Source organism: Scyliorhinus torazame, chromosome 16 (genome assembly GCF_047496885.1).
Source record: "Scyliorhinus torazame isolate Kashiwa2021f chromosome 16, sScyTor2.1, whole genome shotgun sequence".
Taxonomy (NCBI): Eukaryota; Metazoa; Chordata; class Chondrichthyes; order Carcharhiniformes; family Scyliorhinidae; genus Scyliorhinus; species Scyliorhinus torazame.
The window spans coordinates 182,568,589-182,584,767 of record NC_092722.1 but is presented as its reverse complement, the minus strand read 5'-3'; the positions used below and the strand labels follow the sequence as shown (position 1 = coordinate 182,584,767).

The 16,179-nt window shown below is 49.8% G+C and overlaps 2 protein-coding genes across 3 annotated transcripts in view; one reads left to right on the top strand and one right to left on the bottom strand.

Annotated features, from left to right (window-relative positions):
- The window catches only part of mrpl43 (mitochondrial ribosomal protein L43), a 26,610-nt gene extending 25,577 nt beyond the window's left edge, over nucleotides 1-1,033 (bottom strand). Inside the window, exon 1 of the mRNA XM_072479569.1 lies at nucleotides 849-1,033. Within this exon, the coding sequence (XP_072335670.1) occupies nucleotides 849-979 (131 nt within the window). The 5' untranslated portion in view covers nucleotides 980-1,033. The remainder of the gene's footprint in view (nucleotides 1-848) is intronic.
- On the top strand, nucleotides 880-16,179 carry twnk (twinkle mtDNA helicase). Of its 2 annotated transcripts, XM_072479566.1 has the most exons (6): nucleotides 880-1,646; nucleotides 4,179-5,561; nucleotides 7,143-7,383; nucleotides 10,264-10,371; nucleotides 12,903-13,044; nucleotides 13,764-16,179. In XM_072479566.1, exons 1-6 carry the CDS (start codon nucleotides 1,637-1,639, stop codon nucleotides 14,016-14,018), a joined length of 2,139 nt encoding a protein of 712 aa, XP_072335667.1. In that variant the 5' UTR covers nucleotides 880-1,636; the 3' UTR covers nucleotides 14,019-16,179. The 2 variants fall into 2 exon arrangements, with proteins under 2 accessions (XP_072335667.1, XP_072335668.1); XM_072479567.1 differs by lacking the exon at nucleotides 4,179-5,561 and having other exon boundaries at nucleotides 1,052-1,646; nucleotides 13,764-16,178.

Genomic DNA, 16,179 nt, shown 5'->3' with positions numbered 1-16,179 from the left:
CAGTGAATGACAAAGCAAGTGAGATCGTGAGGACCAAGCAAGTAAGATCGTGAGGACCAAGCAGGCTCACCAGTCACATTAAATTAAGTGAACACAGTGGACCGTGAAGGTCAGCCGGTGTGGGTCGCAAAAGTCGGCTGGCGTTGGTCATGGAAGGTCGACCGGTTGGTAAAAGTGGGTCCTGGGAAAAAAAAGTTTGAAAAACACTGTATTAGAGGGCTGAGTCATTGTGCTATAAATTAGGGCAGCACGGTAGCCCAGTAGTTAGCACTGTTGCTACACAGCTCCAGGGTCGCATATTCGATTACCAGCTTGGATCGCTGTCTGTGCGGAGTTTGCATGTTCTCCCCGTGTGTGCGTGGGTTTGCTCCGGGTGCTCCGGTTTCCTCCCACAGTCCAAAGATGTGTAGGTTAGGTGGATTGGCCATACTAAATTGCCCTTCAGTGTCCACAAGATTAGGTGGGGTTACGGGGCTAGGGTGGAGGTGTGGGCTTAAGTAGGTAGGTTGCTCTTTCCAGTTGCCCGTGCAGACTCAATGGGCCGAATGGCCCCCTTCTGCACTGTAAATTCTATGATTTTATGAAGAGTGAATGTGCGAAAGCACATGTTGCATATGCTTTCGGACTTGGTCAAATGCCTACCTGCAATTAGGGATGGGCAATAAATGCAATACCGAAATCCTGTGAATAATTTTATTAATTGCCCTTTTCCATCATTCTTATTCCCAAGAGGACCACATTACTCCCCCTCGGAACAGCTCTTCTCAGCTGGGAGGATTTTCCAATGCAAATTTTCCGGGACACATTGCCTTTAAAGGAGAAGGTGGATAAGTGGCAGGGGTACTGACCTGACCCCTCTGCTGCTGGGAGCATTTTTACTGAAGACAAGACTGAGTCGCTTCAGCTGGCAGATGTACCTGCCCACTCCATTGTGCAGGACACTCTGCAGAAAGCGGCTAGCTGTCCCTCTGGCTGTCATGTCTCTCTCCCTCCCGCACAAACAGAACACAGCAAGCAGTGTCACGGGAAGCAATTTATTTGTGCAGCACTCCAACCCTTCCGATAGCAATCCCCTCCCTTGCCTTCACGGTGCACATTGCAAGCAAACACACTGCTTTAAAAAAAATGTGTGCCGCACTGCAAATGCAAAATTAAAAGGAACAAAAGGCTGGTAAATATTGTAAATGATAATAATACAAGGGAGAGCGGGGTAGTTGCAATGGGACTCTAGAGAAACAGCCTGCCATTCACACAGTGAACGAGGGGATCCCCTCGTTATCTTGCCTGGTAAATTGTTTAATCCCCGGGCCAACATTGCAAAATCCCCGGGCCAACATTCCAAATCCCCGGGCCAACATTGCAAAACCCCCGGGTCAAGATTCCAAATCCCCGGGCCAACATTCTAAAGCCAGGCAGCACGCGCCGTAGGCCGGACCTGGTTGTTGATGCACAGCGCTGGCTCTTTGCTACATGTGTATTTGCTCCAGTCCTTGGGATACATGTGGGCTGTGTGTACTCGGGCTGCAGGAACCGGTGCCTGATCTTTGCAATGCACCCAGTAAGCAGCCGACTGGAGCGGCCGGTGGCCTTTGAAGGAATGGCATCAGCAGAAACCTCAGCGTGGCCAGCGTTATAAATGGCTGGAGGTAAGGTGGACGGAGCGAATGTGATCGATTTTGAATCGCGCAGCATGATAGTGCATCTGATACCTGTCCTGAATCGATAACCTTGCTGAGATCTGTTGTAGTGATAGAACCGTAGAATTCCCACAGTGCAGAAGGAAGCCATTCGGCCCATCGAGTCTGCACCGACTCTCTGAAAGAGGACACATCCCCCCCCCCCCATCCCTGCACACCTTTGCACTCTAAGGGGCAACTTAGCACGGCCAATCCAAATAACCTGCGCATCTTTGGCCAAACATGTGCATAAAAATAACAGAAAATGCTGAAATAAAACTCAGCAGGTCTGGCAGCATCTGTGGAGAGAGAAATGAGTTAGCATTTCGAGTCTGTATGAAACCAAAAAGAAAATCTGGGAAAGGGTCATCTGGACTCGAAACGTTCGCTCTTTTCTCTCCCTACAGATGCTGCCAGACCTGCTGAGATTTTCCAGCATTTTCTCTTTTGGTTTCAGATTCCAGCATCCGCAGTAATTTGCTTTTATCGAGTCTGCATCGGAGTTGAAGGGAGGGAGAAATGAGATGGATTAAAAAGTGTATAAGAGGGTGTGGAGCAGTGGAGTAGAAGGCCAGTGATCGGTGGGAGCGAGGAGAGATTGGAACAAAGGTGAAGATCACCAGACCGAGGAAGCGTTCATGGCAGGAGAGGGTTCTAGTTGTTGAATAGAGGTAAGCAATCAGAATGTGTCAATGGGAGAATAAAGGTCAGAGCTTAGTCAAAGTAAGACTCAGGAACAAGTGACAGGTGGCCCAGTGGGGGAGGGGAGTGAGGGGGGCAGGAGCTTTGCTTTGGGACAAAAAATGTTGATTGATTGATTTATTGTCACATGTACCGAAGTACAGTGAAAAGTATTTTTCTGCAGCCGAGGGAACATACACAGTAGACAAAAAGAATAATCAACAGAGAACATTGACAAATGGTACATCGACAAACAGTGATTGGTTACAGTGCGGAACAAGGGGCCAAACAAAGCAAATACATGAGCAAGAGCAGCATAGGGCGTTGTGAATAGTGTTCTTACAGGGAACAGATCAGTCCGATGGGGAGTCGTTGAGGAGTCTTGTAGCTGTGGGGAAGCAGCTGTTCCTATGTCTGTATGTGCGGGTCTTCAGACTTCTGTACCTTCTGCCTGATGGAAGGGTCTGGAAGAAGGCAATGCCTGGGTGGGAGGGGTCTCTGCTAATGCTGTCTGCCTTCCTGAGGCAGCGGGAGGTGTAGACAGAATCAATGGGAGGGTGGCAAGCTTGTGTGATGCGTTAGGCTGAGTTCACCGCACTGCAGTTTCTTGCGATTTTGGACCGAGCAGTTGCTGTGATGCAGCCGGATAGGATGCTCTCTGAGGCACATCTGTAGAAGTTTGTGAGAGTCGATGCAGACATGCTACATTTCTTCAGCTTCCGTAGAAATGTTTTGGATGTTACAAAATGGTCACGATGGAGGAGAAAGGTTACAACCTAAAGTTGTTGATTCCTGAGGACTGGAAGATGAGTTGCTGCTCCTCCTGTTTACATTGGTCTCCACTGGAACTTTACAGCAGGCCAAGAACAGACAGGTGGGCAGGAGAGCAAGGTGTTGAGTTAAAATGCCAAGCGACAGGAAGGTTGGGGGCATGCTTGTGGGCTGAGCGAGTGATCGTCAGAATCTGCAGTATATTGCTTTTATTTACGTTGAATTAGATTCGCAACATTGCGCCCCAGCACCGCAGTTTATCAGGCAGGGTGCTTTGATGTAGAATTCTGTAAAAAACTGCCTTTAATGCACAGGAACATCCCAGAATTTCAAGTAGCTCACATTAACCCTGCAATGAAGTTACTGTGATAAGCCCCTCGTCGCCACACTCCGGCGTCAGAGGGAGAATTCAGAATGTCCAATTCACCTGACAAGCACGTCTTTCGGGACTTGTGGGAGGAAACCGGAGCACCCGGAGGAAACCCACGCAGACACGGGGAGAACGTGCAGACTCCGCACAGACAGTGGCCGGAGCTGGGAATCGAACCCGGGACCCCGGCGCTGTGAAGCAGCAGTGCTAACCACTGCGCTGCCTGCGGGATGTGGGCATTCAGCCAGCATTTGCTGCCTTTCGGAATGTGGCGGTGAGTTCCTTCTTGAACCGCTGCATGAGGACTCCCTTTTTGTTGCTGTAGTGTCGCCTGACCTGCCTTCAGCTGTCCGGAATCAAAGCTGTGCAATCTCCTCCCTATACCTTTCCCTCCTTTACGTCACGATCTCATTGAATTGAGGAGCAGACTCGGTGGGCCGAATGGCCTACATCTGCTCCTACTGCGCCTTATGGTCAAAGATGCTCCTTAAAAGCCGCCTCCTTGACCAAACGTTTGGACACCTGCCCTTACACGCCCTGCGTGAGACTTGGTGTCAAAGTGTTGCCTGAGCGTGGTCTGGTGACGCGGGTCAGGGCATTTTCACTATCTTAAAGGTGCTATAGGAATGCAGTTTGTTGCTGTTCTTCTTTCAGCTGTCTTTTTTCTCTCCTCTCCGCAGAGAACATGCTCAACAGTGGCTGCAGAGCGGTTAGCGGGATCCTGCAGGGATCAAACCTGTCCCGAAGATGGTACAGCATCGCGGGCATCACCCGCAGGCGACAGACTGCGCCACCGGTTAACCCTGCCTTTGGAAGGTCCCGCCTGATGTTGGCCTGGCTGAGAGGCGCACCGCAGCCAGCTCTTCTCAGCACCACGCCCTCGCTGCGTTTCTGCGCCAAGGGGAACGTTAAAAGCAAGAACTTAAAAGCTGACGTCTTGTCCGCCTTCGCTCCCGTGACAGTGACTGAAATCCGGCAGTACCTCCGGGCGAAGGGCATCCCGTTCCATGACGGGTACAGCTGCCTCCACGTTCCGAGCTTGTTCGTCGGCAAGGTGTTTGACACGGGCAAGGCGGAGAAGGAGACCTTCACACTCTTCATCGACAAGACCACGGGCCAGTTCCTGTGCAAGGAGACTCTGCTGGAGGGGGGTTGGCAGGACTTCCAGGACTGTCTGGAAGTGATGCAGAAGGAAGGACGGGACAACCTGGGCCCGGATGTGCTGCTGAAGGTGCCGGAGAGCGACTGGGAGCTGAGCGAGCAGGAGATGGACCTGAAGGAGGTGCAACAGATCTGGAACAAAGCGATGGTCTTTGCTGATGTGGAGGAAGAGGAGGCGGGCCTGGCCAAGGCCATGTTCGGGATCACAAAGGTCCCCGACCCGATTCTGAAAAAGCTGAGTGTGAAGTACTTCAAGCCCACCAAAAGTCTGGTGTTCCCCTGGTTTAATTGGAGGGATTTGAGTTTGAAAGGGTTAAAGCTGCTTTCAGCCAAGCAAGATGGCCGCCGGGTCAACTATGTGGCAAATACCCTGCCAAAGCCCAGCAGCTACCACAACCTCTTTGGTCTCCATGTCCTAACGAGGAAGGATACGACACTGGTCCTGACGGGGAAGGAAACTGACTGCCTGGCAGTGACCTGTGCCACTGGCCTACCCTGCGTCTCCTTGCCCAGGGGGGTGAGCTGCCTGCCTCCCCTGCTCCTGCCGTACCTGGAGCAGTTTAAGAAGATCACCCTTTGGCTGGGCAGCGACCTCCTCTCCTGGGAGGCCTCCAAGATCTTCGCCCGCAAGCTCAACGTGAAGCGTTGCTCCCTGGTGAGGCCGGGTGACCAACAGCCCTGCCCCCAGGAGGCTCTGGCCCTGGGCCTCAACCTGGGTAAGATCGTGAAGAGCGCCGTGCCCGCCAGTCACAAGTCCATCATCTCCTTCCGCCAGCTGCGAGACGACGTGTTTGGGGAGTTGGCCAATGTCGACCAGGTCTCCGGGATCAAATGGCAGCGGTTCCCCGATTTGAACAAACTCCTCAAAGGGCACCGCAAAGGGGAGCTCACCGTTTTCACAGGTAGTTTCGTTACTATCCTGAACACAGCCGCAAATCTTGGTCACCCCCCTGTTGGCAAACGGATAAATGGCCATTTAAATTTGGTAACGAGCTTTATGACATAATTTTTCACAGCCTCCAGAACCCTTTGCCGCCAATTAAGTCAAGTTTGAAGTGGAGTCAATGTTGTAATTTAGGAAACGGGGCAGCCAATTTGCGCACAGCAAGCTCCCCCACACGGCAGTGATGACGACCAGATTAATCTGTTTTTAGTGCTGTCGATTGAGCGATTAAAATTGGCCTGGACACCAGGACCTCTGACAGGGCACCACTCACCCAGTTCTGCACTGGACTGTCAGCTAAGATGACGTGCACTAAAATCTCCCGCCGGAAAGTAGGCCGCAGGAAGGTGGGGAATGTTGCCATTGGAGTCAGAAGATTGTGGGTTCATGGCCCCCTTTGGAAATTGAGCACATAATCTAGGTGGGCATTTCAGTGCAGTACCGAGGGAGTGCTGCACAGCCCAAGGTGCTGCCTGTTACATTAAACTGGGGCCCCATCGCCCTGATTTCCAGAATCCGCAGTATTTTGCTTTTATTTACATTGAATTAGATTTGTAGCTTCCACCCTAAGCACAGCAGTTTATGTAACTGGCAGGGTGATGTAGAATTCTGTACAACAGTGCCCCTCGAGGACCTGGGTTTAATAATAATCCTTGTTAATGTCACAAGTACGGGCAGCACGGTAGCATAGTGGTTAGCACAATTGCTTCAGAGCTCCAGGGTCCCAGGTTCGATTCCCGGCTGGGTCACTATCTGTGCGGAGTCTGCACGTTCTCCCCGTGTCTGCGTGGGTTTCCTCCGGGTGCTCCGGTTTCCTCCCACAGCCCAAAGATGTGCAGGTTAGGTGAATTGGCCATGCTAAATTGCCCTTAGTGTCCAAAATTGCCCTTAGTGTTGGTTGAGTGGGGTTGCTGGGTTATGGGGATAGGGTGGAGGTGTGGGCATGGGTGGGGTGCTCTTTCCAAGAGCTGGTGCGGACTCGCTGGGCCGAATGGCCTCCTTCTGCACTGTAAATTCTATGAAATGTAGGCTTCCATGAACACTGCAATGAAGTTACCGTGAAAAGCCCCTAGTCACCACACTCCGCACATGAAGGAGAACTCAGAATGTCCAATTCACCTAACAAGCACGTCTTTCGGGACTTGTGGGAGGAAACCGGAGCACCCGGAGGAAACCCACGCAGACACGGGGAGAACGTGCAGACTCCGCACAGACAGTGACCCAAGCCGGGAATCGAACCAGGGACCCTGGTGCTGTGAAGCAACAGTGCTAACCACTGAGCAACTGGGCCGCCCTAATGCCCCATCCGATAGACAGTGCAGCACTCTCTCCGAACTGCACTGAAAATGTTGGCTTAAGTTTTGTGCTGAATTCTTTGGAGTGGGACTCTAACCCACGTTCGAGGTTGAGTTTGAAATCAGTATGCTGCTGCGTTTGTCTGTCGGGGCTCTGTGTCGTGGGGATCAGGTAACCGTGGCAACCAGCAGGGCCGGCTTTGATCGGGGCTCATCATAAACGGCCATCTTTCTCTCGGAAACAGGTCCTACAGGCAGCGGGAAGACGACCTTTATCAGCGAGTGCGCTCTGGACCTCTGCATCCAAGGGGTGAACACACTGTGGGGAAGCTTCGAGATCAACAACGTCCGGCTGGCCAAAATCATGCTGACTCAGTTTGCGATGCAGCGCCTGGAAGATCAGCTGGACAACTACGATGAGTGGGCCGACAAGTTTGAGAACCTGCCGCTTTTCTTCATGACCTTTCATGGGCAGCACAGCATCAAGTAAATTATTGGGTGATCCAGATAGACAACAGCTTTTCCCCTTTTAACATGTCCCAAGGTGCATTACAGAGCGTCGTCAAACAAAATGTTACACCCAGACATTAGATATTAGAACAGGAAAGAGGTGGGCAGCCCAGGTGTGAGTAGTAAGGGTAAGAGCTATCATGGTGGCTCTTTGGCCTGTGTTTATAAGCCTCGGGCTCTCTCGGCTGTTAGACATTTTAGTTGCTGTGATATGAAGAGTCTAAAGTTCTGTTCCTTTTTCACAAACACACATTTATTTCATTCCAACAGACTTTGCACAAAACTCTAACTATACATCACCTGACAGAGGCCACCTGAAGCCCCTTTACATATCAGTGTCAATTAATGGATACTTAACGTAAATGAGACAACTAATTGCAATGCCTCTTAACCCATTACTTAACATCGGCTCCTAATGGGTTACCCATTGCGGAAACTAGCCATGCCTGTGCATTGGGTAAAGACAGGATCACGCCCGCCTGAGATGCGCCCACCCTTCTTTCCAAAGCTAGTTATCCCACCCGCCTGCACTCATTGCCCAGGCTCGGCCTGCGGGGACGGCTCACTTTGGGGTGTTGCCGCTGGGCTGCTGCTGCCCATGCAGCGCGGGGGCCGGCACCTTTGGAGCAGGAAGGTAGGAACTGGGAGGGTTTAATAGACGTGTTCGAAATTATGAAGGTTTTCATCGAGTAAATAGGGAGAAATTGTTTGAAGTGGCAGAAAGGTCAGTAACCAACCAGGTTTCTGATAATCGGAAACAAAACTGGGGTAGCGGCGGGGGGTGGGAGCAATTAGTATGACGCAAAGTTGTGATCTTGAACCTACTGCTTGAAGGGGTGGAAGTAAATTTGATAACTTTCAAAAGAGAATTGCACAAATGCTTGAAACGGAAACGCTCGCTGGGCTATGGGGAAAGGACAGTGGGGAATGGGACCAATTGGATAGCTAGCACAGGCAAAGAGGGCCAAATGGCCTCCTTCTGAGCTTTATCATTCTATTGCTAAACAGACAGGTTCTGTGTCATTCTCCACATCCTCTCCCCCAACCACCATTGCATGTACAGATCAGGAGAAGCAAGCGGCAGTAACGTTACATTGCATTGTGCAGGATTACAGAACATGCTGTGAAATCTGCTGCTAACAAAGCTTTCTCTTCTCACACTAACACGTTTTTCTTGCAAAAATTGTTGAATCACAGGTTCTAAAACTATTTTCTTTCTTAAAAGGCTAACAAAAAAGGGAGTTTATAGGTGCCATGACATATAGGATGATGTCTCCTTTAACCATTGAGAGCTGTGTTGATTACACAGAGGTGGTTTGGGATATTGGACTTATCCTTAGCAGCTCTTTCTGTAACAGGAAGTCAGTAGAGTGAACCTGACTTCTAATTGAATCCACCACAAACAGTGCAGGAGGAGGCCATTCTGCCCATTGAGTGTGCACCGACCCTCCGAAGGACCATCCCTACCCAGACCCATATCCTGGTCCTATCCCTGTAACCACACCTAAGCTTTTGGACACCAAGGGTCAATTTATCATGGCCAATCCACCTAACCTGCACATCTTTGGACTGCGAGGAAGCCGGAGCACCCGGAGGAAACCCACGCACACACGGGGAGAAAGTGCAAACTCCGAGGCCAGAATTGAACCCGGGTCCCTGGCGCTGTGAGGCAGCGGTGCTAGCCGCTGTGCCGCCCGATCTGGAGCCCATGTTTACACAATTTTTAGAAGCTTTTATTTGTAGAGGTACACAGCACAAACATGTACCTCCTAACCCAACAATCGCAGATTGGGAACTTGGGCTGCTGGAGTGGTCAAAGGCCATTTGGCCTATCAAGTCACCCAGTGTCTTTGCAGGATTGTTCCATTGTGGCCTTTCTGCTCCGCTCCCCCGAGAACCGCCATCGTTGATCCCATCAATTGGTGGAATAGAAGTTTCTTTGAATGTGGGGTTAATACCGTCTAGATTCTCCTCAGCAGATTTGAAACCTGCTAGTTCATGGGACCACAATGCTTTCCTACTATCTCGGTGGAGAGAAACTTTTTAAAAAAACTAATGCAGCAGTGTTTTCAGATCCATGAATCAGCTCGGGTATAATTAAGTTAAGGCGATAGTTAAATGGGTTGTAAAATAAAAGAGCTTCATTCGGCCCTATACTGGCCCTTTGAAATAGCCATCCAATTGACCCTGTTCCCCAGTTTTACCCATAGACCATTTTTTATTCCTTTTTCAAGTATCTATTCAATTGCCTTTTGAAAGTTACGATTGAATCAGCTTCCCTATCCTTTCATCCAGCTCATTGCAGATCACTGAAACTCTCCTTAAAAAGATTTCTCCTTATCTCGCCTCTGGTTATTTTGTTATTTCCCTTAAATTATTGTCCACTGACGTTCACATCTCCTTATTTACTTGGAAATATATTGCCGTTGCTTCACCGTCACTGGGTCCAAATCCTAGACCTCTCCCTAACATCACCGTCTCCATTGGGGATGAGTGATAAATGCTGACCTAGACAACCACGCCTACGTGCCTTGGATGGAGGAACGAAAGTAAATTTCCAACGAAACCCTGCAGGATTTTGAACGCCCTTATCAAATCCCTCCTTAACCAAGGAGAACGATCCCAGTTTTTTTAGTCTTCGCGTGTCTGTGCGGGGAGATGGGGATGAGGACAATTCCGAAACGGCCGTCCGTCAGAGTTGAGAACAGTTCGAAGGACTGAACCTATTGGGCCGAGTAGAATTTTCATGTTTGTAATGGTTTTCCTTCCAGCCCCAGCCGGTGCCTCTATCCAGCCCTGCTTTATATAACCTGGTGATCAGTGTTGAATTTAACAAGGTTCCTCTTTATCGTGCAGGTCGGTGATCGACACCATGCAACATGCAGTGTACATGTACGACATAAGCCACATTGTGATAGACAACCTGCAGTTTATGATGGGACAGGAACATCTCTCCGTCGACAAGTAATTGCTTTTTTTTTTCATAAACAATTTTATTAAGGTATTTTTGGCATTGTAAACAGTTACAGTGTACAGTAATGTGCAAATATCAACCCAAAACAGAAATATGGTGCAAAAGACCAATCCTCTCTCGTAAACAGTACCCGCCTATTTATCCCTCCTATTCTACTCTAACCTACCCCACCCCGGCTGACGTTTAATTCCCCGCGAAGAAGTCTATGATTGGTTGCCACCTTCGGGTGAACGCTAATACAGATCCTCTCATGGCGAACTTAATTTTTTCCAGCCCAAAAAAGCTTGACATGTCCGAGAGCCATGATTCGGTCTTCGGGGGCTTTGAAATGAAAAATGAAATGAAAATCGCTTATTGTCACAAGTAGGCTTCAAATGAAGTTACTGTGAAAAGCCCCTAGTCGCCACATTCCGGCGCCTGTTCGGGGAGGCTGTTACGGGAGTCCCTCTAAGCCAGCATAGAACATTACACCGCTGTACAGGCCCTTCGGCCCTCGATGTTGCGCCGACCTGTGAAACCACTCTAAAGCCCATCTACACTATTCCCTTATTGTCCATATGTCTGTCCAATGACCATTTGAATGTCCTTAGTGTTGGCGAGTCCACTACTGTTGCAGACAGGGCATTCCACACCCCTACCACTCTCTGAGTAAAGAACCTACCTCTGACATCTATCTCCCCTCAATTTAAAGGTATGTCCCCTCGTGCTAGACATCACCATCCGAGGAAAAAGGCTCTCACTGTCCACCCTATCCAATCCTCTGATCATCTTGTATGCCTCAATTAAGTCATAAGCAGTTATACGTTGCCAGGCTACCAGGGAAGCAAAGGCCAAGACGTCGGCCTCCCTCCCCTCCCGGACCCCTGGATCTTCTGAGACCCCAAAAATTGCCACCACTGGACTCATCACCACCCTAGTTTTCAGTACCTGGGACATGACGTCCACAAATCCCTCCCAGTATCTCCTAAATTTTGGGCATGCCCAGAACATGTGAACGTGATTCGCTGGCCCTCCCGCACAATTGCTCCTCTTTATAACTAAAACACGGGGACAGGTTGTGATCACGCTATCTTGCTCTTTTTGCAACCCATCGCACGCAATCCTCCGAGCTGTATGTTTGATGTCTTCTAAATCCAGTGGAAACTCCCTTCATTGATTTTCCTTGGTCTCCCAAATATTCCCCCATCCCTGTTGAAAATGTAACATCTCCAATCATTGGTTCAGCAAACTGGTCCAATCTCAGGTTCCAGCTGTGTCCTCCCCCAAATCCCCCTGTGCAGAGATTTACTGGATCTGGACCTAAGAAATTGAAGTTGGCCATTTGGCCCCTCAAGCTTACTGTGCTGGTCTGTGAAACCTCACCCCCTGATAGCACTTTGGCTGTGCCTGTACCAGGTAGACTGCAGCCGTTCAAGAAGTGCCGTCTTAAGGCCATTTAGTAATGGGCAACAAATGCTGGTCAACATATTTTTAATGTGCTATATTTTTACTAGTGCTAATTCCTTTGAATGAAATGAATGAAAATCGCATTTTGTCACAAGTAGGCTTCAATGAAGTTACTGTGAAAAGCCCCTAGTCGCCACATTCCGGCGCCTGTTCGGGGAGGCTGGTACGGGAATTGAACCGTGCTGCTGGTCTGCTTTCAAAGCCAGCGATTTAGCCCAGTGTGCTAAACCAGCCCCTTTTCAGTTCCTCATTCCCGTTAGTCCCTTGGTTCTCTAGTATTCCCGGGGGACGGGGGTGGTGTTGGTGAAATGTGGAGTATGTCAATGTGGGGACGCATCCCGGGAAAGATGTGACGTTATCCACTCTGGTGGGAAAAACGGAAATGTAGAATATTCCTTAAATGGTGAGAGATTGGGAAATGTTGACACCAAAAGAGACGTGGGTGTCCTTGATCACCAGTCGCTGAAGGCCAACATGCAGGAGCAGCAATCTATTGGGAAGGCAATTGGTATGTTGGTCTTTATTGCAGGAGGGTTTGAGTATAGGAGCATTTGCTGCAATTGTATAAAGCCTCAGTGAGACGGCACCTTGCGGATTGCAAACAGTTTTGGTCTCCTGCAGGACGTACACCGAAGGTTCACCAGACTGATCCCTGGGATGGAAGGAGTGCCCTACGAGGAGGGGATTGGACCTGTATTCTCTGGAGGTAATCTCATTGCAGTGTACAAAATTCTTACAGGGCTTGGCAGGGTGGATGCAGGAAGGATGCTTCCCCCTGGCTGGGGTGTCTAGGACTAGGGGGCACAGTCTCAGAATAAGGGGTCGGTCAGAGAGGACGACCTAGAGGATGAGGAGGAATTTCCTCACTCGGAGGGTGGTGATTCTTTGGAATTCTCTGCCCCAGAGGTCAGTGGAAGGTCAGCCACTGGGTATGCTTACGCTCGAGATTGATGGGTCCCTAGATATTGAAGACATCGAGTGAGAATGTGCGGGGAGAAATGGCATGTTGAGGTAGAAGATCGGCCACGCTTTTAGATCTATCCAAATGAACAAAAGTGCTATTTTCACTCCCCAGGTTTTCCGCACAGGATTATATTGTTGGGACGTTTAGGAAGTTTGCTTCGGACAATAGTTGCCATGTGACCCTCGTCATCCACCCCAGGAAGGAGGAGGATGATAAGGAGCTGCAAACAGCTTCCATCTTTGGAACAGCCAAGGTAAGTTGGATGTCACTTTAAAAAAAAAACATTTAATTTTACAAAGGCTTGTGGCCCCCCCTTACTGCGCCGCTTTCCACCTCGAGGTCCTCGTACCAAGTCCCGTTCACCTATTGCCCCCTGAACTGCCCCCACAAGTGAATAGCACTGTGACTTCACAGCGCCAGGGTCCCAGGTTCGATTCCGGCTTGGGTCACTGTCTGTGCGGAGTCTGCACGTTCTCCCTGTGTGTGCGTGGGCTTCCCCCGGGTGCTCCGGTTTCCTCCCACAGTCCAAAGACGTGCAGGTTAGGTATTGGCCACGCTAAATTGCCCCTTAGCGTCCAAAAAGGTTAGGAGGAGTTATTGGGTTTAGGGGATAGGGGGGGAAGTGAGGGCTTAAGTGGGTCGGTGCAGACTCGATGGGCCGAATGGCCTCCTTCTGCACTGTATGTTCTATGTTCAAACTCACCGGCCAAAACTGGCAGCTGGCATTCGCGTCGTGGAAAAAATTGCCCCCCCCCCCCCTCGGTGTTTTCCGAATTTTGTAGCATTTCTTTTGATTCTGGCTTACTATTCTGTGGTTTAAGACATCCCTGACCTTTAACCCCACTGGGGCCAAATGTTCTTCCTTTTGAGTACTTGGCGTGGGGGTGTTGGTTTGTGTGTGTTTGGGGGAGGGGAGAGAACGACAGAAAATGGTACAACCCTTGCTCACTTTGCATTGTTCTCCTCGCCCAGGCCAGTCAGGAGGCTGACAATGTGCTCATTCTGCAAGACAAGAAGCTGGCCTCGGGACAAGGGAAGCGCTACCTGCAGGTGGCGAAGAATCGCTTCGACGGAGACCTGGGCATCTTTCCGCTGGAGTTCAAGAAGGCCTCGCTCACCTTCTCGGCCGTCAAAGGGAAAGCCAAGCTGCGGAAGGTGAAGGAGGACGACGACGCCACCACCCCAGAGCAGCCTGGGAAACCCGCCAACGCCAAAGAGAAAAAATGAGATTGGCGGAGGGGCCCGTTCCGCCCGGCAAAAGGCGGTATCGGGGGGGGGGGGGCGGTGGCAAAACCGCCATGGGTTACCCGCAGACACCACAAGCTCGGACTCCTCTGTGGTAAGGTTCCTGTTTCCGTAACACTGCGAGGTCACTGAAACCAGCTCTGTCATTGTGGCAGGGGCTCGGCAGCCTGTCGACAGGCCAAGCTGCTTCTCAGTGTGAACACGGAGCTTTTGATTTCTGTTGCTCTTGAACATTATCCCCGGGGCAACCGACTTGCTGCGGGTTAATCAACTGACAGGAACTTGTAAAACAAATCAGAACACTTGGAATTGCTTTAAATGGCAGCTATTATTTATCTATCTTCAACCTAAACCTGTAGTCTATACCACAGGCCTACCCAAAGACCCTCCCTCAACTTTCTCTCCTGTTGGGTTGAAGGTGTTCTGGAGTGAAGAATAAAAGGTCCTGCATTTATTTGACCCCTTTCACAACCTCAAGACGTCCCAAAGTGTTTTACAACCAATGAAGCTCTTCCCAAAGTGTACTCACTGTTATAATATTAGTTGACCCTTGACATGACAATGGGAGAGACAAACTTGAGTTCAGAGTTCACAGACTTGGCACGTGTCGACTGACTGGTCGGAAAAAAACTACAATGATGATGCTTGAAATGAAATCTCTTTTTTTTATTCATGGGAACCTAACTACAAGACTGAATACAGCCTGCCGCTGGCTACGTTATTTTATAACCTTACATCCCCATCAGCCTCAGTTTCAGCTTTGAAAGAATTACATTTAGGAATGAGGGGCGGAAGGAAAAATACTGCAGAGGCTGTAAACCTGGAGGGACCACAGAAACTGCGGGAAACATTCAACAAGTCGGGCAGCGTCTGTGGAGGCAGAAACCGAGCAAACGTTTCCGGTCAATGATTTTCCATCGCAACTGGAATGTATGAAAGATCAATGACTGACATACACCAGTGACGTTCTGCTCACTCCACACAAACCAACTAAATTGGTGAATGTTTTCCAGAGAAAATTGAACTCTTTCTGGAAGTCCCCCTTTGTTGTGCCCGTGTGTGTCTTGTCTCCGTGTATGTGCCTGACTGTGTGCACTTAGCTGTCTGTATAATGTGTCTATCTGTGTATGTGTCTGTGTGCGCATGTCTCTGTGTGCACACGTGCACGTGCTTTGTGTGTGCGCGCGCACATGCGCATGTGTGTTTGCCTGTGCGCACATGTGTCTGCATGTGCGTGTCTGTGCACATGCGTGTCTGCGCGTGTGTCCATCTATGTGCGAACATGTCTGCGGGTGTGTCTCTGCGTGCCTGTGTGTGTGTGTGTGTATATATGCGCCTGTGTGCACGTGTATGTGTTTATCACTGTGCATCTGTGTGTGCGTATGCCTGCCTCTGTGTGTTTATGTGTGCGTGTGTGTATATATATGCCTGTCTATGTTTTTTATTCATTTACAGAATGTGGGCGTTGCTGGTTAGACCAGCATTTATTGCAATCCCTAGTTGCCTTTCAGAAGGTGGGTTGCCTTCTTGAACCACTGCAGCGCTTGAGTATGTGTACGTCTGCCTGTGTGTGCGTGTTTCTCTCGGTGTATGTGTCATTGTATGTAGTATGAGTGCCAGTCCATATATGTAATGCGTGTGTGCGTATGTACCTGTGGGGATTCTGACCCCACCATTTACCTCCCATTTTCACCAAAGCACACACATGTTCATTTTTTGGAGCCTGGGGACATCTTTTGGTGTTGGAGAAATGATCTGCAAATAACATCCATCCTGTTGACCCGCTCTCGAGCAAAAGTGAGAGAAGGAGGTCTGGATGTTGAAGGGATGGACTCGCCCCTGACCGCAACTGCCGGCATGGCTGGTAATGCTTCGAATTCTGCTTCCCATTCCTATCACACTGGCTACGACCCATCCTGTGAAACAAATCAGCTGCTCTTTATTGTTGCTGTTTAAGGCTGGACCTTTGCTTCGACCCTGAATCCTGTGGTACGTGCGACAACAGTGATTGTGTATATGTCGAATGACCATGCAGTTCTGTAAGAAGTCTGACAACACCAGGTTAAAGTCCAACAGGTTTGTTTCGAATCACTAGCTTTCGGAGCGCTGCTCCTTCCTCAGGTGAATGAAGAGGTATGTTCCA